Below are 24,182 nucleotides of genomic sequence, written 5' to 3'. Positions count from 1 at the left end.
GATAAATTTGTTGGAAGTTACAAAATACATACAGTGCACTCCCGTTACAACGAACACGGTTATAACGAAATTTCGTTATAACGAAGTAAATCTTCTGGTCCCAAAATTATCACCATTAAAGTCTATGGTACAAAATTCGCTTATAACGAACACGGTTATACCGAAATTTCCGTTATAACGAAGTCTTTTCCGAGCGCCACAGACAAAGAAAAACAAAAGAAATGAGCTCCGTTATAACGAAATGTGAATTGCTTTCGAAAATACGTAACGGAACAAGCATTTATAGCGTCTGTGCATTGGTGAACGCTTCACACCACTGTGTGTTCGCTCCTTGTGTCACGCAGTTTCTGAAGGGAACTTGCGTTTATTATTGGAATACAGTTATCCCATCACATTTCACATAGCTTTCCAGTGTATGATGAGTATTCAGCAAACATGATATGATCTACATGTACAGTATACGTGGTTCCTTGTTTTCGTTATATATTGTATTTGTTCGGTTATAACGAAATTTCGTTATAACGAAAAAAAACTGCCGGTCCCGAGCATTTCGTTATAACGGGAGTGCACTGTACTGTATTCTCTACACACAAGGCTGCAGGATACATGCATACTTAAACACACTCGCATGAATTACATTGTACACCACCAGACTCACAAACACACAGATGGACACACACATACAGACACTGCCCAATGCAAATATATTACCTCAGTTTCATGTAGGATTATTGATTAAAAAAAAAAAAGTGACTAGGTGCAATTTCAGCAAAACTGAACACAGATTTTTTCAATCATTTCGACAGTGTAGCGATTCCTGTCAAATTGCAATGGAGTCAACACAAACTTTCAGAATTTCGATATAACGAAAGTGAACTGTCGGTCCCGAAGACTTTGTTATAATGGGAGTCCACTGTCTTGCAACAAGACCACAATAGCTATTTGTAATTTGACATGTCTCTGTAACTTTTTGGATAACAATGTTGTAAACGTAAATACAACTGTACCTATCATGCTTAGAACAGGCTCCCTGACTTTATTCATTTACTTGTACAATCCTCCATCTCTCTTTAGGGAAACAAATGAAATGGAAATGATACAGCCACATCAACCAGCATCAACATTAAATTTGAGAACACTTTTGAAGAGAAAAAGGAAAATCCAAGGATGCTTCAAGTATGATGTCATTACAGCAAGGATAGCCCCTGTGCCTTTATTGACCTTTCACAAGAGATGGTGTAATCAGAAATCTGTGATGTCATTCCTCTCCTTGCTATCTGATGCGGATGAACCAGAAACCGTCGAGTCTATGCGTCGGCGATGGTGACCTCGACCTCAACACCAGGCTCGATGCTGATGGAAGTCTGAGGAGCAAGTGGGTCAAGGAAATACAGTAGACGTTCATCAACAATATCGATAAGGAGTTTAAATTTTCAATACTACTGACTTGTCGAAATGGGAAAAAGCAAATATTGAAACCAAGTTCATATATCTACTTTAGTACAGTTATGCCTGGCTGGTACCTGGGGAAAAAACAAACTAATTCCTGTTCATGGCATAGTGAATCATTGCACAGTTCACCACCCAAACGGAAACTATCAATGATTGTATACATCACAAGCCACCCAAAGGATATGAATTATGGGTATAGTCAAACATGTCATCAAATGGATAAATGTGGCAAGTGGATTGCTTGTAATGTTCTCGGATGGGTAGAACATTTTTGGCAATGGTCTTCCAAGAGTAAAACATTTTGTGTAATCAAATGGTAGATAAATGAAGCAGCACGTATAAAAGTTGTATCTGTAATAAAGTCAGAGTATGCATTTATACTGTTCAACACAATGCATTCTCATGAAGCGCAGTAACACCAAAGCTGTGTAGATATTTGTAAAAATTTGTTGATGGTGCCGCAAAAATGGCAACTGCAGGGAATTAGCCAAGTGGGAGATATACAACGTACATTACTCTACTGTCCTTTGACTACCCAATACATGTATAACATAAAAGACAACTTTCTTTGTTTGCTCTTTTCAAACATACAGATGGTGCTAACTTGAAGCTTTCAAATGCTATTTCGGGGAGGTTATACATCACCTGCGTCCCTTGACTTCATCTTGAGACTTTTACTTATAACCTCCCTCAACAGCCTTTATAAGAGCAGGTATTTGGGAATTTGAGCATTAAATTTGATTCTTGCCCTTTGACCCCTTCACCCCAGTAACACTTTGTGGGGGAGACATAAAACATAGATAATGCAGTGCGGCACAATTTTACTTAACTCAAAGGATAATAAAAGTCTGCAAGAATTATTTTATGAAAGGCTGAAACCGTACACGAATCTCCTCAAACCCAAGCCTTTTTAACAGTTTGTAGTGGCCAGCTACTCAAGAAAGCATGAAAAACAATAAAATTAAAAGCACTGAGGAAGGAGGGGATAGCAACCACTTCCATCATTTCAGTTCCAGATTTTTCTCTTTTTTTTCTCAATTTGACTCTCTACTTGAAAAACGCTGCCACATCTGGAGTGTGATGCATGTGATTTGTATTCCTCTAATTCTTTCCCCTTTCTAATCAGCATCATGCTCAAGTTCACATTTATCACATTTCTTCCTGCGCGTTCATCCAGAGGTGCAAATCAACATCATTTCTGAACACAACATAACCATAACCGTACGCCAATCAGTCGACACAGAGAGGCTTCAGAAAGGATACGATCTGCTTGACGATTTCCGACGGGGACTCCAGATCGATGAGGCGCTTGTGGATGCGCATCTGGTAGCGGTCCCAGGTCTTGGAGCCCTCACCACAGGGGGTCTTGCGGGTGGTGATGCGCAGGGTCTTGGTGGGCATGCGGACCGGCCCCTTCACCTTCAGGTTCTTCTCCTGAGCTCCGCGCTTCAGATCAGCACAAACTGCGGGACGGCGAGAGAGACAGACAGACAGATGATGGATAAAGATACAAAATGTAGACATGATAGAGATTATAACAAGATATATACTTAGAGGGAAAAAAAGGTATTTTCATTGCTGGTACACACATCCATACCAACTTTGCCTTCCTCTCCCAGCGTATTATCCAAATCACACTATGCACGCCATTTTGGGGGCTAGCACTTGACCTATTTTAAGTTTCTATCCACATCGCACACCGAGTAACTGCAACAAGATATCTTTCATAAATGGGGCAAAATCACACAACCTGAAATTTCAAGTGCGTGTAGATGTTTCATCAGAATTGCATCTTTAACATGAGAAAACTTGCAAACTTTACACTGGACCGAAAAATTCATTCCTCGCATCCTCGACTGAATGGGGCAGTGTCCCGCCACCGACTGTCCTTACCTTTCTCCAGACTCTTCACGTTGCGGCTGGTGAGAGTGATGCGGATGCGGTGAGCAGGCACATCCTCCACCGTGGCCTTCATGGTATCCTTGTTGAATGCCTGTTTGTTGGCGAAAGGCAAGAGACAAGACATGTCATCATAGCTTACTGTGACTTTGTTCAGCAGATTTTATTCAATCTTACAGCAACACTTAAAGAGGGACGCTCTTTGCAAACAAGAGTAGGTTCTATAGAAACTGGATTTTTCCAATAAAAGAGGCCTAGCTCGGCCTTTTGATGCGAGAACTTCAGATGACGACCAGTCACAATGTCAACCATAAGTCAGAGCTCCAATCGTGATCCCAACGTCGCTGAATATCACTATCACTTTTGTCTGACGTTTGTATCCTTACATACTCACTGATAAACTTTTTGTCAGCAAAGAGTACTTTCTTGCACCAAAGTTTGCATGAACATTTTTTTACATCATATATACATGTCACTACTTACTTCTAACCATAGCAGACCTACCAAGTCCCACACATTCTGCGCGAGACTCATGCATTTAGGGTTCATCTCACGATCTCAGGCATGGCATCCATTTTTCTCACGCATCAGGACATACATTGTACAGTTGTAGCTCAAAAGATTAAAGTGATACTTGCAAGTGAAGGTAGTAAACACGTTAGATCTATATTTCCCTTTTGTCTTTCAAAATAAGTAAAAATAGTCACTAAGGTAAGTATGCACCAGATTGCACCATGTAAGACTCAGAGCTAAAAATTGAAAAAGCTCCCTACCGTGGGAGGGGGGACCCCCCCCCCCCCCCCCCCGACATCCTCGCTCGTGCGCGGGACGCCGAGTCATAAAAATCTCACTCATCAAAATTTTTTGGACTTAAGCATGTCTGCCATAGTCCCTGGTAGTGTGGTACAATGTGATTACGAGAGTTACTAACGTACGTAAGAGGGTCGCTGGTGCGGTTAACTTTATCTAAACTGACTAAAGTTAGCTGGTCTACAATTTACAAAGTTCTTGACTGAGATGTCCGAGTCACAAGACTTGAAAGGGTAATTTAAAGCTCAAAATTATCCCATTCGATTATCACTATGATAGATCATTGTGCCAGCCATATAGTCCAACGTTACTGGAGTGCAAGGAAACAAAATCTGGAACCATGGTCCGCGGTTACAACGGAGGCATTATGGGCAACAGCCATTAAAACAATTGATTAACATGGATGACATGTGCACTAGATAGTTGAAAGGGATTGTATACGGTATAGTTTTGGTTGAGATCAAATTTCAGGTTTCTAACATTATTTGGTAAGATAATGAGAAACCTTTTATGAAATATGGAGGAGCATATAATTCTATCATGAGGAATTCAATGTTTATTTGATGAAAATTAGTTTTGAAATGGCCGAGATATCCAAAAAAGAGCGATTCTAATAAAATGTGGTACCCGGTACCCACACATTATTAGTAATCCTATATCTTAAGTGTTTCCTTGGTATCTCGCAAAAAGTTAAACGCCCCATTCTCATCTCCACCAATACTGTACCATCCCTTTACGTTAGTGTAAAAAGAAGTCCATGTGGTACTTAGTATTACCACTTGGTCTTCGCCTTGGGCCTTCTGTGTATCATCATGTGTCACAGTGAAAGCACAGAACTTCTATCACAGTATCAGAAACACGTGCAGTACGCTTGCGTGGAAACCGAAACGTAGACAGAGTATGAGCACCCCGAAAAATAAACGATCGTAATCTACAGTTTATCATTACGTATACATTTCTTACTTCATAATTAAATTCAACATATTTCGTACCATGTTTTGGTATGCTAGCCGACGTAATCAAGCTCTGAAAACAAACAGAATTTGAACAGAGGTGAGCTAGCTTCTTTCTGCCGTGCGGCTTCGAAACGTGTATCGTCGCAAAAGACCGGAAGTTGAAAACTAGCTAGCCATCACGCGTACGTTGTACGCACGCACCATATCAATAGAGTACGATACTAGTATACATAGTAGTACACGATCGATCGGCACGGCTTTGGAGCCTTCCATCCAGTACTGTGTAGAAGGCTCTGGGTAGCGCGCGGGCGTTGAGCTCTGCCCACGACCGGTAACAGACTTTCGCATTTTCCTCAGAAAAATTGGGCACTTTCTATCATAAATCTACAGCAGCATACTTTATGTGTTTTATAGGGAAATTTAAAATCGATTATATCTTTTGACAAAGATTTCGTATTTTATTTCTTGAGAAAAATTGGCATTATAGGGCTCACACGGGTAAATAATTTCCCATAGAGACGTGTGTTAAAATTCAAATTTCAAAAAATTCTGTAAAATAGCTGGGAGAAATGAGGTGTTTCATCTTCACTAACCTGAATAAGTGAGATATTGTCTTTCATCCATCAGATTGCCAGGGTGGGTTGTTCTGCTCTAATTCTGTCCAGGGGTCCGCAAAGCCAGACTACGAGTTCTTGTCACTCAAAAAAATCACCTATTTTCCGTACACGTACCCAATGAAATATAGTCCCCTCAAATTCCATCAGAAAAGCTTTCATCTTCCAACCAAAATGCAGTTTGTAGAGGAATTCATACTCAATATCTACAGCTATTCAGTTTTTTGCCAAACTACATCATTGATTTTTAATTAATTTTTTTCTTCATTTATTTTGGTATCTTTGGTACTAATTTGTGAAGGGGTCTGGGACAGTCCATTTTATTTACAGATGTGAGCCCATGTTCACAGGACATCGAGCAACAGTGTTATCAATTACTGAGTATTACTTGTAATTCAACCCCAGTTGATGCAAAGTCTATTTTTCTCAAGGATTGAGATTATGATTTACAATGATTATACATTCCATTTGAATAATATAACATCTAAACATGATATAGATATGCAACAGTTTTGTATTCAAACATATTTTACATGTTGAATTACATTTTGTACGTGAACTCACATTTATTCAATTTATATCTGACGATAAATTCTTGGCATACTGGGTGTGTTTTGATATTATCACTATTACCGCATCAATTTACTCAATTCGGTCGAATGTAGGCCTACATATGTGTTTACATTAATCATGGAGCTACGATGTGTAGCTCCCTGCATTAATTGAACTTCAACACAGTTTATTTACAATATTTACAAGCATAAATTCTAGCCATATAAAACCGCCAAGCAGTTGATTTAATACTCTCGTCTGTTCGACTATATTAATACCATATGCACTCTTTGAGTGTAATTGTTTCAGCATCTTCGGTAGTTAAAGGGATAGTACAGTATTGGTGGAGATGAGAATTGGGCTTTTAACTTTTTGTGAGATACCAAGAAGACACTTATGATAGTACAGAGCATAGCATTTTAAGAGGAATTCAAAGTTTATTTGATGAAAATCGGGTTTGGAATTACTGAAACATCCAAAAAAAAAGTAAAACAAAGCGATCGTAATAAAAGTGTGGGTCCCGCACATTATTAGAATCACTCTTTTTTGGATATCTCAGCCATTTCAAACCCAATTTTCATCAAATAAACATTGAATGCATCATAGAATTACATGCTCTTTCATATTTCATAAGAGGTTTCTCATTATCTCACCAAAAAATGTTAGAAACCTGAAATTAGGTCTCAACCAAAACTGTACGATCCCTTTAAGATTTGGAACATGTTAAAATATACTTCACATGTAGGCCGGGCCTAAGGATGACAGGGCCGTAGAATAAGATACTGTCATATGCTCTACATCAACATTTAGCTACTGGCCCTTAGGCACATCCTTCCTCAATCTATCAAGAGATTGAAACTGTGACACTAGGACCTATTTGCCCTATTTAAATCAACAACATTTGGAATCTAAAATTTCACTTTCACTTAAAAAAGGAAAGACTGAAAAAAAATACAAGGATTATACAAGGATCTTTATAGTGTCTAAATACAGAAATTCGTCTTCCACTGGCATAACCCAAAGGAAAAAAGAGCAGACAGCATAGTATTGCATGTATTATAATAATAGTATGAACAAACAGGCAGACAAAAGCATTGAACGGACAGTGTCTTGAATGATTTGAATAAGAAATCTGTAATTCATTTAAAAAATATATACACAAACACCCGCACGAAGGTACACATACATACACACACAAACACACACACACACACACACACACACACACACACACACACACACACACATAGACACATGAATACCCACATACACTCACTCACACACACACACGTAAGCTGTCTAAAAAAAGAAAGAAAAGAAACCTAAAAGACCCTAGTTAAACATTTTCCTCAGTTCCTGAATATCATCTTTTTAACCTCTCGTCGCCCCCCCCCCCCCCATCTCCCCCATCTCCCCCATCTCCCCTGGGCCCCGTCTTATAAAGCCTTCAAATCAAAGTCCCAAAATCAATCGCAACTTGCATTGCAGCTCACAAGAAACTTGTGATTGATTTCTATCGCAAGTCTCATGATGAAAAGTCGATGAGAGGGGAAAAGTCATGTCATAGAGAGAAGTTAGGAAAAGAAGAAAGGTAGAAGGTATTGACTGGTGGAGATGAGGAGGGGCCCTCAAAGCACCTGGCCAGTAAAAAAAAAAGAGAAAAAAAAATACAGATACACCAACATTTAACAAAAACAACAACAATTGACTTAAGACTACCCTTCAAAACAAAGATTGCAGTGATAAATTATTTCCATGGTGACCAGTTTATAACAAGTGGCTTTTGTGACATACCTAATACAAAATTTTCGCTTATAACATAATTCGATAGGCAATCGTACTGTACTGTCTCGATAGTAAGAATGTGTATCGATAACCCATTATCGGTGCAAAGTAAGCTAGGCAATATCGGCCCCTAAACAATTCGGTATACATTGTATTTAATTTGTATTGAGAATATTACTAGGATCCCGTAGTCAGACGTCACAATGAGCAATTAAATTTGCTACTACAGTAATTGGTAAATACTCTCTACGGGGATCATAATGCCCGGAGATGATGGTGCAGATATTAGAAATAATCAAGATGTTTTAGATAATGACAATAATGTCATTGCTGCTGACAATCAGTAACAACAACGTCCGACAAGAAAAAAAAAATAGTCACAATAAAATTAAGATGAATTCGGTGAATAAAAGAGAAAGAAGAACGGAATAGATGATGATATTGAATGATAGTGATATTCATTAGAAACAGACACTCCTTAGTAGTATCAATAATTTCTGTCATCATCCTATTCACTTTCTCTATTAAGAAGATATCATGAAAAAATAATCGAATTCTCAATAGGCTTATATACAACTTAACCCACGGGGAATTGATGCATGGCTATATAATGGTTGGAACATTTGAGCTTTTTCCACTCGAGTGAAAAAATGTTAATAAAGTTAAAGTATTCCAGTCACAAGGATATTTTTTCAAATTGCAGTATGATTTTGTTTGTACAATGCAGTAGATTTTTGTAGATGTCACTCCAAAATCTTCGAGTGATCCCTGACGTCACTCCAAAATGAGTGAAAATGAGCATTTTCACTCAAAATTCACTCCAATTTCACTCGAAATTCACTCTTTTTTGTATTCACTCTCTTTAGAGTGAAAATTTTCACTCGATTTTTTTTTTAGAGAGTAGTATAACTATTGTTAACATCTTATAAATTCAACAATACCTAACAAAATTTTTACATTGGTCGTTTCTATCCCTAACTCACATTTTTTAGAAATATTTTTGAAGCCCTAACGATGGGTTTTGTTGCATCTGCAAATGACAAAATACGTCTGGTAATAAGATGTTTATGATTGATTCCTATAATCTATATAATACACTCTGAACTTAATGGAACGTTTGAAGAAATATCAGCGAATTTTGTCAGGACTGACTGACATTATTGCTCTTAAGCCGGTATACTTTCATTATATCATAATACTGAAGAAGAAAATTAGTTATAGTTTCTGAGAAAACATTAAAGATACATGTATGTATGGGTATAATGACAGTACAAAAGAAACATGAGAAAATGGATACATTCTTCAGCGGCACCTTTTGTCAATCTCCTTCCGCCATCAATGGGCCGAGTAGTTTGAGGTCGCGTTTTGCGAGTTAACCTCATATCCCCGATGGTTCCACGTCGACTCGGTCGCGTCAAAGCGGCTTTTCCCTGGACGCTACACACTGTACGTGCATCATGCGCTATACCACCATGTAACATTCAACACCTAGCATGCAAAACGCATAGGATGCATGGACACAGTGTGCCCAAACCAGCAGGAGAGGTCTAACGTTTATCTAGTCGTACAGCACTAGCGTTACTGCTGCTGGGAGCGGAGAAAACCCACGTCTGACGGTAAAACGTCGTTTAGTTCCCAGTCACACGTCCAGAATATTCTTATGCAAGGTAAAATTGATTGCAAATTGCTCTTTTCTGTAAACATTTCATCATGTGTTTCTCGTATGATCAATGACTGAGAATGAGGTGTTCGGGTGGAGCGGAAAATCAACACATTTTGTAAACTCTGCTCTCATGCATGGCTCTACCTCCCTGCTCTAACGTTAGTCTTGAATAAAAATAATTTTAGTAAAGTGTGTTAGATCTAGGTACAGAAAAACAGGGTCTTTAAGAAGTGTCTCATCATCATCATGTCGCGGTTGTCAGTTTTCTATTTCTGCCCCTAACGTTGTCGTTGACCGTTGACGTTGGCTCTTGCTTGGAAAAAAAAAACTGAGCTGAGTGAGGTCTAACGTTAACCGTCATATTCCATATTTAAAAGTTGTTTATTTGAGTTAGACTTGATGCATGTCATCAGCTGGTCATGACATGTGCATGTCATGTTTCAGCTGAAATTTATGATGTAACCTAGAATCTAGGCCTAGGGTCTAGCTAACTGCGAACAGCCCGAACACAATAATTGTGTGAATGGGAGCGCCCCGGCCCGGGGTTAATAAGGGTCTAGCCAACAGTGACAACACTTTTACCCGTTAATGTTTTATTGAATATAACAGTAACAACAAAAAAGGTCCTATGGTGGCTTCTAATGCTCCTGAACTCTGAATCAAATGCAGCAGTTCCCGGCAATTGTGCGCTTTACGGCCCTATGGTAAATATCGGTACATTTCCGTACGCCAAGGACAAGGTGATATCCCATGAACCACCACGCACTGAGCAGCTGACGAGCTTCTCTTGCTGTATCAGTGAATGGAACGCCATTTCACAAGTGAAAGGTCTCTAGGGCCACGGGTTCTAGTACTACTCGTAAAAGCCCACCTCACTCACAGCGTTTCTGCGGAGCTGACTTATTTATATCGAACACTGTGCGATCGCGATATCGCGTGCCTTTCCTCTCCACTGCAGGTTTATCGAGCTTTACATTTACAATGCTGCCTCACAGAAAATTGCCATGATCATGCCGCAAAGTGTGAGAAAGTTGGCAGTAGTCTACAAATAATATTTAGATTCCATTTTTGAACATCCTAGCTCGCCACAACAGATACGTAAATATTTTTATGCCTCCTTCATCCATCCCGATTCGACCCCATCACAAATCGCGCAAACCAACCACGCGGGTGAGGCTTGAGTGTGTGTGTGTGTGTACATGTGTCCATGTATTGGCTGCCCGTAAATTGATAGCTATAGACAGTCCTGTCGCTTTACACAAGTGCTTGCTTGGCACTTCGCACGGCGTCTGGCCCAGTGCCGAATATAAACTTTAAAGAGAGTCTGGCCAACTCGCTTTTTCAAGATCACTGCTAAACAGTCTGAGTACAATGATACCCGACAGGAGAGTATACAGTGTAAATGACGTAGCTGAGCTGCAGAGCATCCTGCAGTTTCGTGAAATAAAATACGGCATTCGTAGCTTCCCGTGTACCGAGAACTTATCATGATATGCAATGTCTACACACCACCACTCTCCGCGATATGTTGCCCGTACCCATAGTGCGTGTATGATGTCTCTGCGAACGATCAGCTGGGCGAGCGAGAATGCCCACTGTGCTGCCACAAAGTAGATCTGTGTGTGCGACCTGAGCCTGCGAGCTGGCGTGAGCTGTATAACCCGTATATATCGTGTGCGTGTGTGTGTCCAAGAACAATGATAGAGCTTTCGCTGCGCCCTATTATACCACTGAAGCAGTAGTCCAGCGCAATTGCTACATGTTGTTGTTTTTCTTTTGTTTTTCTTTGTTTTTTGTGCCGCTCTCGACGTCGACACGGAGGAGGAGTGCGGCCGAAACCCAGCCTTCCGAATAGAAGAGACCCTCCCGCTGCCGACGGCACCGGTCTGAGTGGCCCGGAGCCGACGGAGGAGATAGCTCTACAAAAAATAGCTCTCGCGATTTCTGTGTATAGATGTAGAACTATTGCCTGTGCTAGTCGTGATTTTCAAATGTACATGTACAGTGTACTTCAGTGGGCAGCAAACGAATGGGTTCAATTTGGTCAACCCTCCATCAAACAGACAGCCTCTTCAAGCTACTGGGTCGAATACTGGGTCAAATAACCCCAGTTATACCAATGAAACAGCAGCGCCTGTGCTGGATGATCCCAGATAGCATTTTATGAATGATTTTAAAGGAGAAACAGTTGAATTTTCTATCCAGGCTCGTGTCGTAATGTACATGTCCACTGTAAGTATGTTATCTTTCGATATTTCTTTCATGAGGAGGTACAGTGTATCTGTTATTCAAAAGAAGGAAATGAGCAGATTCTGGTGTTTCTCACTTCCCATTTTGAAACATCAAGAATACTTTCTGTTGTATTTGTATCTTCTTCAGAGATCCTTGTAACTTAACTTTCACTCTGTGTTCTCTTCATTTCTCCAGATGATTTCCTACATATTCATGATCTTTGCTGCAGTTAGCATCACAGATGCCTTCTATGTACCGGGGGTAGCTCCTGTGGATTTTGCCACTGGACAATCAGTAGAGATAAAGGTTTGTATTTGTCCTGAGTATCTCTGTCAAAGTACATCTAGACAGAGAATGCAGCCCCTTTTTATGCCTCCGCAACGAAGTGGCCGGAGGCATTATGTTTTCGGGTCGTCCGTCCGTCCGTCCGTCCGTCCGTACGTCCGTACGTCCGTACGTCCGTACGTCCGTCCGTACGTCCGTCCGTCCCGTTTTGTTTTTGTCGATATCTCAAGAACCGTGTGGTGGTTTTACATCAAACTTGGTATGAGGGTATATCCTTGGGGGATAATACTTTGTGTGTATTTTAGGGTCACAGGGTCAAAGGTCAAAGGTCACAGGTTATTTTGTGGGGAAAAAAAATTGAAATTTCATGTTTTTCTCCATATCTCGCAAATGGTTCAAGGTATCTTCGTGGAACTTAGTATATATGCTTGTACCGATGGGCAGTGATTATCTAGGGAAGTTGGGGGTCATGGGTCAAAGGTCAGGGGGTCAAAGGTCAAGGTCAACTCAAAATATCACTACTTTCCTTATATTTATGCAATGAATGAAGGTTTTTTTTTTTAACTTGATGTATACATGTGTTACCCAATATATATTCTGTGGGAAGTTTCTTGCCAAAAGGTCAAAGGTCAAAAGGTCAAAGGTCAAGTGAAAGTGCTGAATTGCACTTTTTCCTCCATATCTCAAAAGTAACTCAAGGTATCATCATGAAACTTACATATTTATGCATGTTCAACCTAACAGTGATTCTCTTTGGAACTGTGAGGTCAAAGGTCAAAGGCCAGGTTTAGATAATGCTATTTTCCCATTTGATACTGAAATTATACTTTTTCTCAATACCTTGAAAAATTACTCAATGCATAAACTTATAAAAGGGTCAAAAGTCAAGTAAAAATCATCAGTTCCCCAAATACCTGCACTCTGACATTTTAATCATTCATCCAATTGAACCTAGTTCTAGGAAAGTGAACATTCAGCACATTTGTGTCAAACCTGTCATTTTAATATTTTGCCAATTGTTTGAAACTGTCATCACACATTGTCAAGACATTGTACTATAGACCTATTAGGAGAACCATGCATTATGGCGGAGGCATATCAGTCGCCGTAGCGATATATCTAGTTAATCATACTGTGTAAATCACAAAGTTTTGCCTGGACTTTCCGAGAGCATCAATGTTCAAGTGTATTTTGTACAGCAGAATGTTCTTCAAACTTGGATACATTGTAGCTGAAGTTTGTTCTAAACGGTTTGAGTATTCAAGTTCTAGTAAAAGTCATGTGTGTGAATGCTGAAACCTGTGAGTCCTCTTCACCCATATCAATAACTCTTTGTTGAATGAATGCACAAAGGATTTTTCTAATACTTGCGTCAGTCCACCAATGAAAAGAAAAGAAAAAAAAGAACAAGTTTCCACAGAAGGTGTAGTTTAGAATAACCAAAGGTTTTAATAGTAATAATACAATAAACTGCTTCCTTTAATAACCTGAAAAAAAGAATGATTGTGTATAGATATGCAAGTATCAGGTACAACTATCATTCAGGTACAAAGCCTGTATGTCTGATGTATGAAGTATTGCAGGACATTGCCAGTACAGGGCCACAAAAAACAAGAAGGGCACGAGTTTATTATGGTTTCTACAGGTGTTGTGCAAACAGTGCAGTTTATGTCAAGTAAATATTAGTATGGATTTTGAAGCAAATTACAAACTAATTGTGTATATGAGTGAACTTGTGTCATGGAAAAGATTTTTTGTCCCCGCCGAACGAGTTCGAGCAGGGGACTATGAAACGGGCTCCGTACACTGTACGTGTGTGTGTCTGTGTGTCCGTCTGTCTGTCCGTCCGTCCGTCCGTCTGTGCGTCCGTGTGTGATCAAAATGTTCAAAATGCTACTCCTTCGCCATTTCTAACCCAATTTTGATTCTGTTTGCTTTATATGATAGCACTACATGGGAGCTTTGAAACTTTTACACAGAATTTCAGTTGTGACCTTTGACCTTGACCTTTGACCTATATTGTACATTTTGCTTCAAAATGCTACTCCTTCGCCATTTCTAACCCGATTTTGATTCCGTTTGCTTTATATGATGGCACTAGGTGAGGGCTTCAAAACTTATACACAGAATTTTGACCTTTGACTTCTTTGACCTTTGACCTTGATTTTTGACCTATATTGTACATTGCCTACAAAATGCTACTCCTTCGCCATTTCTAACCCGATTTCGATTCCGTTTGCTTTATGTGATGACACTAGGTTAGGGCTTCAAAACTTCTACACAGAATTTTGACCTTTGACTTCTTTGACCTTTGACCTTGATTTTTGACCTATATTGTACATTTTGCTACAAAATGCTACTCCTTCGCCATTTGTAACCCGATTTCAATTCCGTTTGCTTTAAGTGATGGCGCTAGGTGAGGGCTTCAAAACTTCTACACAGAATTTTGACCTTTGACTTCTTTGACCTCTGACCTTGATTTTTGACCTGTATTGTACATTTTGCTATCAAATGCTACTCCTTCGCCATTTCTAACCCGATTTCAATTCCATTTGCTTTATGTGATGGCACTAGGTGAGGGCTTCAAAACTTCTACACAGAATTTTGACCTTTGACTTCTTTGACCTTGATTTTTTACCTATATTGTACATTGGCTACAAAATGCTACTCCTTCGCTATTTCTAACCCAATTTCGATCCGTTTGCTTTATGTGATGGCACTAGGTGAGGGCTTCAAAACTTCTACATAGAATTTTGACCTTTGACTTCTTTGACCTTTGACCTTGATCCTTTTACCTATATTGTACATTTTGCTACTAAATGCTACTTCCGGCGGGGACATATATTACGCACCGCGTAATTTCTACTTTTCCTTTTTTTAGGGGGATGGGGGTGGGGTCAGGTCTTGTGTCAAGGAAAAACCCATATTGTTTATATAATTGTAATATTATGCAAACACATTTATTGTGAAAACATTGTTTTGCAAATACAACTACTTGACATTTCAAATGTGTATATGAAGATTAGTTTAGATTTTCTTAAATGCATTTTACGAGTGAATCTCCTATTTCTCCGTTTGTGTGTTCTACTCACATCAGGGGGTGAAGCTCACCAGCACAAAGACGCAGCTCCCTTATGAATACTATGCAGTCAAGCTCTGCCCACCATCGGCTGGAAACATCCACCACGAGTCCGAGAACCTCGGAGAAGTCCTGAGAGGGGACAGGATTGTCAACACCAAATATGCGGTGAGAGAGAGAGACTCTAGGGCTGTATAACTTTGTTGTTTGAAAACTGACCAAAGTGTCCAGTTGTTACCACTTTTAATAGTAATCAGCATGACTATGTATTAAAGAACTGGACTTTGACATTGTCCCATTCGAGCAATATTCCCATGTATCCATTCAAGTTTGGATTATATGTGACCGGCTACAACAAAAGTATCCGAAAGTCGGGGGACTTGGGGGAGGTCGATTTTTTTCTGAAAGTGACATGACATTATTTCTTTACTCTTCAGCTTTAATTTTATTAGTATCAAACATGACTCATAAAAGTTGTCTGTTGCAGAGATATCAATGATTTTATGAGAGCATGTCGAGTGGTCTTTAGAATTCAGCGTTTTGAGAAAGCTGCCTTCAAAATTTTCCTTCCGACACAGTCGTGATCACGGAGGTAAGGCAGTTTTCACCCAGTGGCAATAGAAGGAATACTCCTAGCAACTCCCACGATGTTCATTCACGCTTAGCGCCAGCGATCCATGCGCAACCAATCAGTAGCCAGGATGCCACACTCTGTCCAATAAGATCACTCCCTCGTTGTTAGGGGCGGAGTCTATCTGCGGGGCTAAATCCACATCTGCGGACATGTTTCTGTTCCGTTGAGAGTCAGAAAATCATGGCCCAGAAAAACGCTAATTTCTTGCCTTCCCTCTGTTCAGTTAGCTTCAAAATTTCAGCAGATGATAGACAAAACATTAGACTGCAAAATTGTGTCGAAAACAGAAATTGGATGGTTTTGACCGATTTTGATGATCTAACTTCAAAATCGATTTTCTTGGCTCAGTCGTCAGTGACTTTCGGATCCTTTTGTTGTGGCGGGTCACATACATGCAGTCCTGGCTGTACTTTGAATTCCCCTCGAACCATGCATGATTTAGTCCATTTAGCTGGTGGGTGCATGATGACATGATGCTGTCCTGTCTCACGCCTTTGACTTTGACCCCTTCGTGTGTGTGGCCTCAGACTTTGTGCAGTCGGCAATCCCTGATTCCAGTCCCTTCCAATATTATTATTCATTTAGTATAAATGTACACCTGTCACAGGGAAGACTTTCACTGGGAATACAAGTGTAGATGACCTCATAATGTATTTCATTGTCTCTTTTGAAGTCTGATTTGGAATTGGACCATGACCTTTGACCAATAAACCTTTGACACAACTGGCCAAAAGCAGTTTGATAACTGTAATACAGTAATCAAGCTGTCGTATGAATTCTATGAAACCTTTGGTATGAGGAGTAAGATTAGTCCCTGAGTTAGCAAAATAATGGTTTTGACTAATACACTAGTAGACCTTGTCCTTATGAATTTTATCAATTCATGATCTTTTCCAGAATCAAAAGAAAAGAAAAGAAAATGAATGAAAAAATGCTTGTCTTCTTTGATGCCTAAACTTTAGACTCATTCGCCAATTACAATCCAAGTTTTCATCATGTAACGTAGTAAATTGTAAGATCAATACATCTGTACTGTAACTTCTTTCTTGCATTTCCTTGAGCCCTTTGAAATCTTGTATCAAGCTATCATCATGTAAAGAGAAAAAACAAATTATGCTCACAACATGGTTATTCCAAAATCTGAAAGTCTCGTGCACAATCTGTATTCTAGAGTGCAAAAACCTATTTTGTACACTGTGCAGCACCTAAACAACGCCTGATTTTTACTCATTCTGTGATGGAATACCAAGAGATCTCAGGCAACATACAGCTTGCCTTTAGTAGAAGACTCACACGTGGCATATTTTCCTACGGTAGACTTCTGAGGGCAGAGAAAGAGTTAGTTCTTATGCAGTGTTTGGTTGAGTGGTTTTCCTTTGGATTTGGGCGGTTGTTTGTTCTTTCTATTCAGAACAGCCTCCTCCCGTTTTGGTGTGTGCACTGTTTTTGTTGAAACAGCCAATCTCAGCTCTTCATGCGTGTAGTGCTTTCTCCAAATTGCCCATAATGTGTAGACTGTGCCTGAAAATGTCACTGTAGTCATTGTGGCTATATTTTTGATGTCAATGCTATTTAATTTTGTTATCAAAAACATGAAACAATAAGTGTAGTGCTAGTTAGCTGTACTTTACGTGGAAAAGATGAACACACGTACAACAGTGTCTGTCAGTTTATGCACACATACAGTACTGTACATTATGTCTGGTGAGTTATACTGTTTATCGTAACATCTGTTTCTGCATCCAAATATCACCAGATTAATGCAGTGAACATAATTTTTGTGGAATAACAGATGTACATAATATGTAGATTAACATAATACCACTCTGTACTGTATACGCCTGAATATTTGCGAGGTTTTTATTTTCGTGAATTTCATAAGTCAGCCTCAGCTACTTGCAAAATTAAAGACGCGATAAAATAGTGACTTATTCCGATATGAATGTGATGCACACGTAATACACTTTTCCATTCAGTACAGTACTCAACGATTGCGAATTTAACTACTCGTGAAATCGTCTGGAAGTCCTGATTCACAAAAATTTAGACTCGCTGAATATATGGCGTATTAAGTAGTTACAAATAATGTTGGCTTGATTCGGCTTTTCATACTCATGGGAAACAAACAGTATTCACAAAGATGGAGAGGTTTTGAATGTGCTGCATACACTGTGTATGTGGTAAAGCAGACTTTACATTTTTTTTTAAAAGCCAATTTACAGTATGCAGCACTGTATCAAGTCTGACAAGGCCTTTTCTTGGATGGGGGGGGGGGGGTGGTGGTTTAAATTCCCGTAATAAATCACTCTCCCTGTTGATGATCCTGGCTCATCCAATAAATGCATCATACATTGTACTCCTGACATGCAACAGGATAGCAGCATCAATTGATCTGTAACTGTGCAAGTGTGCACATTTCAGGAAAGTCCAATTACCGGTACCCATACCTTTGACATTAAATATGTATTTGCAGAGCAAACATGTTGTATTGATCTTCTTTGCCAATTCCAATTCAGAGTCTGTGGACCATAAATCAGAAATGTTTTAAACTCAGTTCAACAGCTGGGCTTTAATGGCTGAACAATTGATTATGTGTACAATGTACAAACTGTACACACAGTATAGGTCATCATCCATATGTCCTATGTACATGTATATTTTATCCAGAATGAATGAAAAATGTAGTTGAAAGGGCAGTATTCTAGAAAAGACCTTGCAAGAGAAAAGTAGAGTTGGTATAAAACAGTGATGAAGTTATGATAATACAATTGTACATGGTAATTTTATATTGTCTGGCAATGATAAGAAAAATAATTTTGCTGTGGAATTGATCATCTTGTCTTCACGAATTTGCAAATTTTATTCAAGTTTACTGCATATTCTGTATTTTGAAAAAAAGAAAGATACATATGTACATGGAAAGTTTTAGATTCATTAGATCTGCACATACATGTAATCAGGAGGAAAAAAACAGGGTACAAAGAGCTGCCAATTTTTGACAGAAGCATGACCTATCATACCAAAATGTCTTGTTAATTTCAGGATCAAATATGAATTTTGTTATGGGGAGGCTTCAGATAATTATGTTTAAATTTGTTTAAATGTGTGTTTGTCTTTTTTTCAAAGTCTGTGTACTTTTTTACTTGATTTCTGTTCCATATCATTATTTGCAGTATAGGAATAAGGTCTACTTTATGTATTGAGATTTGTTGAAACAATGTATTATAAAAGTGTATCGAAACCTAAGACTTTCATTCAGCCACACAATGTACAAATGTACAATGTACACATTATACATGCTGCCATCATATGGATTATTAAATATCCTGCACAGTCTTCTTTGTATACAGTAGCATTGGGCAAGGAATGTATTTGTACATTTTAAGTGTACCACCTCAGTGCTGATTGTTCTTTGATGTGATGAAGACAGGGAATAATACAATTGTACATTATACACTTCCTTACAAAGCTTGTACATGTTGTGTAATTCATAAATTGTTATTTTTGGTACCCAAACTGTGTTGCATTGTTCATCTACCTGTGTTTATGATTTGTCTCAGGTTTGCAAAAGGCAAGTGCAACATGCCATTCACTGTTCCAGTGATTTGGCACTTAAAGGTTTCTATGGCTATACAATTGTAGGGTCACGATATGATTACTAAAGGCTGTATCTCACCAACGGAGACGTCTCCGCGACGTCTCCAACTAGAATCAGTCGCAGCAATCATGGAGACGTCTCCAACAAAGAAATGGCTTGCGGTCTCACCAAGGAGACGTCTCTGAGACGAGTTATGGCAGGTGTCAAAAATTTTTTAATATGATAGGAGCCGTTGCAGGATCACCTGGCTTGATCTAGGCAGGATGTCAGCATGCAGATGGGTCACGTGGTTTCTAAAGTAGGTCAAACAACGTCAAATAGAGTAGCACAGACGTCTCCGCGACCTCTCACCAGTTTTTCTGGTCTCCAACAGGTCTCGATGATGCTCTCTGTGACGTCTCAGAGACATCGCTGAGACGTTTCAGCAGTCCCGGATATAATTAGTCTCCGCGACATCTCCGCAACTGATGGAGACATCTCGGAGACGTCGCAGAGACCTCGCGAAAAATCGAACATGTTTAAATTTCTTGCGACTCCTCGGATACTCTGTAATTTTCAGGAGACGTGCGCGACGTCTCTGCAACTAGCAAAATCTGGAGTCGCGAACTACATAGTAGTTGCGAACTAGTTTCAAGCCCGGTGAGATACCCCTGTTAGTACTGAACTGTCGTTTTCAGATAAATGCGCAATGAAATTGGAAGGCTCATTGACAAAATCAAAATGCGCAGCATTAGGGGCAGGGGTTAAAGGGACTGTCCAGTACTGGTTGAGGTGGGGATTCATGTTTTGAACATTCCTAAGAGAAATAATGAGAAACCTCGTATGAAATATGAAAAAGCATTTAATTTTAAGAAGGATTCAAAGTTTATTTGATGAAAATTGGTTTTCAAATGGCCAAGATATCGAAAAAAAGTGATAGTACAAAATGTAATTAAAGACGACAGGCCACGCCTGTTATTAGGATCTCTTTGTTTCACCTTGTTTTTAAATATCTCAGCCATTTCAAAACCGATTTTGATACCCCTTGAATTGCATGCTCGTTGACATCTCATAGAGTGGTTTCTGAATATCGTGCAAAACGTTAAAAGGTAAATCCTCACCTCAACTAGAACTGTACACACCCTTTAACCAGGGCTCCACACTAATGTTTTTGTTTGGTGGCCCAATGGGGCCACCAAAATCCTCAATTTCAAATTTTTAGTGGCCCAAGAAAAAAATTAAATAAAAGTCCTGTTTTTTTCAATGAGTCAAATATCTAAGTGTTATCGTTGTAAGAATTTGAATTTGGACTTACTGTAAAACATGATACAAAGTGTATATTTTCGCCAATTTTCGCCAATTTCCACTTGCGTTCAATGCATATAGTGTAGATAAGAAAATTTGCCTGCATTTTGATTTCGCGAATCTTGGCGCTCGCGAAATTCGCAAAATTAAAATGCACGCCAACATTCCTCGTTTTACAGTGTCTACTCAAAAATAAACCTCAACAAACTCGCAACACTCTCTCTAAGGCACTCATTCAGTCCTTTTCATCCATCCTTTAAACAAATTTAACTGCTAATTTCCGGCCCAAAAAGTTACATATTAATTGACATACTTTTCAAACAATTTACCCTTTTTTGAAATTTGGTGGCCCTGCTTTAACTATTTGATGAATTTGCAAATGTATTGGATGTGCATTTTTCATCAACAAATAAGTTTTGTTAAATTTTCTTTAAATATATATACACGTGTATTCATTTTTACCCTTCTTCATCGTATGACATGTTTTACATGTACACACGTGTACAAGATACACTGTACAATGTACAATTGTTTCTGCTGCTATTACAATGTATGTTGGAGTGTGATGGCTACTGAACCATCATTTTCAGATGAATGCGCAAATTAATTGGAAGGCAATTTGATGAAATCAGAAAGCGCAACAGTTACCGTATGACAGGAGTTGACTCGTGGCATTGAAAGTGTATTGGATTGGATGAATCTCATCAATATTTCAGGACATGATAATTTCTGTCGCATACATGTACACTGTATTATCGTGGAGTGCTGAGGTGTTGCATCCACTTGATTTCATACTCACAATGTCCTGTTAGTATACTCATGGAATGATGTGTGCAGTACAGTTGTAGGGCAAGAGTTTTTTACACATTAAACTATTCACGTTCCACACATGCATACAAATGTACATGTACAGATGTACTGTAACACAAGGTTGTTTTACATGTGAACGAGTGTTATTCCCCTGTATTTGGAGCTCCTCAATGCATTTTGATTTGTAAAGTGCAGTTGCTTTGATGTTGAGTACCATGATACACTACAGTACAAAGTATACAATTGTAGAACAGTTCTTTGTTTTGGGAGGTGGGAGACTGTCGTTATCAAAGCTCTGCATTCACAATAGCGGGATAACAATCACAATCCATATCTTAAGATTTTTTGCACGTATTGACACGGACAAAAATAGCAGGATATCAATTGCAATCCAGATCTCAAGATTTTTTGCTAGTGTTCGCATCCATGAACAGAAATATTGCACTAATTGCTGATCATGATAATTTGCCAAGGAATCTTGACGTGCATGAAATCTGCCAAACTGGCGCCCACAATATCCTTCACTGTGTGTGCTTCTCTTTGCCTTTTTTGTTCTTGCATGTCACAGGGGTGTGGTGCGCACGTTGCTGTATGCTTTAGATGATGGGATATAAAATCTTGAGATTATTTGCTCCAGCGTTCACACACTCACCGTGGGGCAAATTATCCCAATATTTCAGAAGTGAAAGGCAAGATTTCTTTGGATCTGCATCATGATACTGATCAAGATAATCAGCTACATTTTAGTAAATTTCTTCTTCTTTTTTGTCCGCATGGGCATAGATCGTGAGATTTCAATTGCGATACAAATCTTGAGGTACACCCATGATTGCGATGCAAATCTCGAGATTTGTATCTTGATGATACGCCTACGTGTGAATCCCACCAATGTGACATTCCTATTTAATAAGCAAACACGCTATTCATGTGTAGTTTCTCACAGAGCTTTAAATAAATTTCCCAATCTTGGCATCCACCTGGTGTGCCTCCTCACTGATCAATGCCAAGTGTCCCTGAACTTGGCTGTCAAAGAACAGTCTGGGGATCATATACCAGTAATCTCCTATAAATCCTTGCTGTATCACCTCACTTCAGATACAACTGTATATTTACAGTATATCACATACAAGTTTGTAATGGGACTATGTATGACATTGCTGTACTCAATTGCATTGACCAGGGAGGCGAGACAAAATACATGTACCTCCCTGGATTGACAGATGAGCAGTTACAATGTATGTGGGTCAAGCCTGTGGGATTTTCATTGTACCCATGGTGAATGCTACAGTGACATTCTGTACCAGGTACTCTAGCTTTTAACCCGTTGAGGACGGGCTAATTTTGCTATTTGCATTTCCCACGACACCTGCCCAAGTACACTCGGCACCCATCTTCAACGGGTATACCACTATAGATGCAAAGTGCAGGGATGCATACATGGTTTTAATGCATTTACACTATCAAATACTGCCATGTTCTTTCCTCTACTTCTGTCCTTGTATTTTCATCCTGGTTATCACATCTTGCTATTATACAGGTACAAATGAAGGTGCAGCACAGTTGCAAAGTGTTGTGTGAGGTCGAGCTGAACAAGAAAGAAGCCCACACACTGGTTCAGAGGATCAAAGAAGACTACAATGTACACTTGTGAGTATATGTAGGTTGCTTGAATGCAAGAGCAATGAATATTCATATTGTGACTTATATGAGAAGATTTTTTTTTCCTTTATTTGTATTAAAGCATGTTTTAGCCATTGATGCAACACAATGCAATTTGTTTGTGCTTGCAGGAAATTTATATAATTGTCCGTCACCTTGGCAAACAGAACACTGGGATTTGGGTATTGGCCGTTCCAGGGGGTATAGGGATTACTGACACACAGTATACTGAGTAGTTCTGTGGGTTTTTTCCAGATCAATTACATTTGTAGCAGATAATTGCACAATTCATAGAAGCTTTAGGCCAAGGACCAAGTATTGTTATCATTTCAAAGTGCACCCATGTGCATAAAAGAAGAGAAGACAAAGCATCAGTGGAGATATTGGTCAATGAGAGTATGAGTTTCTGAGGCCTGTGATCTACATGTATTGAAAATGGTTGAAGATTAAATGTCATTGAGTCATGCAGGAGGTGTTAAAAGACTTGCAAATTGATGGTTGTGTTATGTGTTTCTACATTGTATCATGTGTATACCGGTCTTGTCTTTCTTGTTTGTAAATGTACATTTGATTAGTAGTACAAATGCATGTGTAGTGTAGTTGTGCATTTTACAATTTAATGTACATTGTATGTGCCTTGGGAGTTGTGACTTTGTGCATGTTCATCTTTCATCCTGCTTTGTCCTTTTTTTTTACCTTTTTGCTATTAAAAGTGTCAAAGTCATGAAACTTGGGTTCAGGCCACATACTGTACATGTACATGTGGTATTAGAAAATACACTGTACAAATTGTAGTGTACGTGGCATGACTGGTACAGGAGGTGTCACAACCAACAAGTGCTAAAGTCAGGTGTTTCCTTTTACCAGTGG

At 39.2% G+C, this 24,182-nt stretch overlaps 2 protein-coding genes across 2 annotated transcripts in view; one reads left to right on the top strand and one right to left on the bottom strand.

The window, feature by feature from the left end:
- Positions 1–1,177: 1,177 nt before the first annotated feature.
- LOC139731579 (small ribosomal subunit protein uS10-like) lies at positions 1,178–5,270 on the bottom strand. The gene is made up of 4 exons (XM_071642468.1): positions 5,154–5,270; positions 3,346–3,445; positions 2,716–2,915; positions 1,178–1,364 (listed from the first exon to the last, which is right to left on the bottom strand). The coding sequence occupies exons 1-4, from the start codon at positions 5,154–5,156 to the stop codon at positions 1,308–1,310; spliced, it is 360 nt and encodes a 119-aa protein (XP_071498569.1). The 5' UTR covers positions 5,157–5,270; the 3' UTR covers positions 1,178–1,307.
- Positions 5,271–9,538: 4,268 nt separating this feature from the next.
- Positions 9,539–24,182, top strand: part of LOC139731578 (transmembrane 9 superfamily member 4-like) — a 28,931-nt gene continuing 14,287 nt past the window's right edge. The window contains exons 1-4 of the mRNA XM_071642467.1: positions 9,539–9,735; positions 12,159–12,269; positions 15,346–15,495; positions 23,191–23,300. Of these exons, the coding sequence (XP_071498568.1) occupies positions 12,159–12,269; positions 15,346–15,495; positions 23,191–23,300 (371 nt within the window). The 5' untranslated portion in view covers positions 9,539–9,735. The remainder of the gene's footprint in view (positions 9,736–12,158; positions 12,270–15,345; positions 15,496–23,190; positions 23,301–24,182) is intronic.

The sequence above is a fragment of the Diadema antillarum genome, unplaced genomic scaffold (genome assembly GCF_040938485.1).
Source record: "Diadema antillarum isolate AM-2024a unplaced genomic scaffold, OU_Dant_1.0 seq00000381_RagTag, whole genome shotgun sequence".
Lineage (NCBI taxonomy): Eukaryota > Metazoa > Echinodermata > Echinoidea > Diadematoida > Diadematidae > Diadema > Diadema antillarum.
This window is presented reverse-complemented; position numbering and strand designations above follow the sequence as displayed.

Excerpts from the sequence above, each read along its gene's own strand:
- LOC139731579 (XM_071642468.1), bottom strand. Across the intron at positions 2,916-3,345 it reads CGTGAAGAGTCTGGAGAAAG|TTTGTGCTGATCTGAAGCGC; the intron begins GTAAGGACAGTC and ends GCCGTCCCGCAG. Across the intron at positions 1,365-2,715 it reads CGGAAATCGTCAAGCAGATC|ACTTCCATCAGCATCGAGCC; the intron begins GTATCCTTTCTG and ends CTTGCTCCTCAG.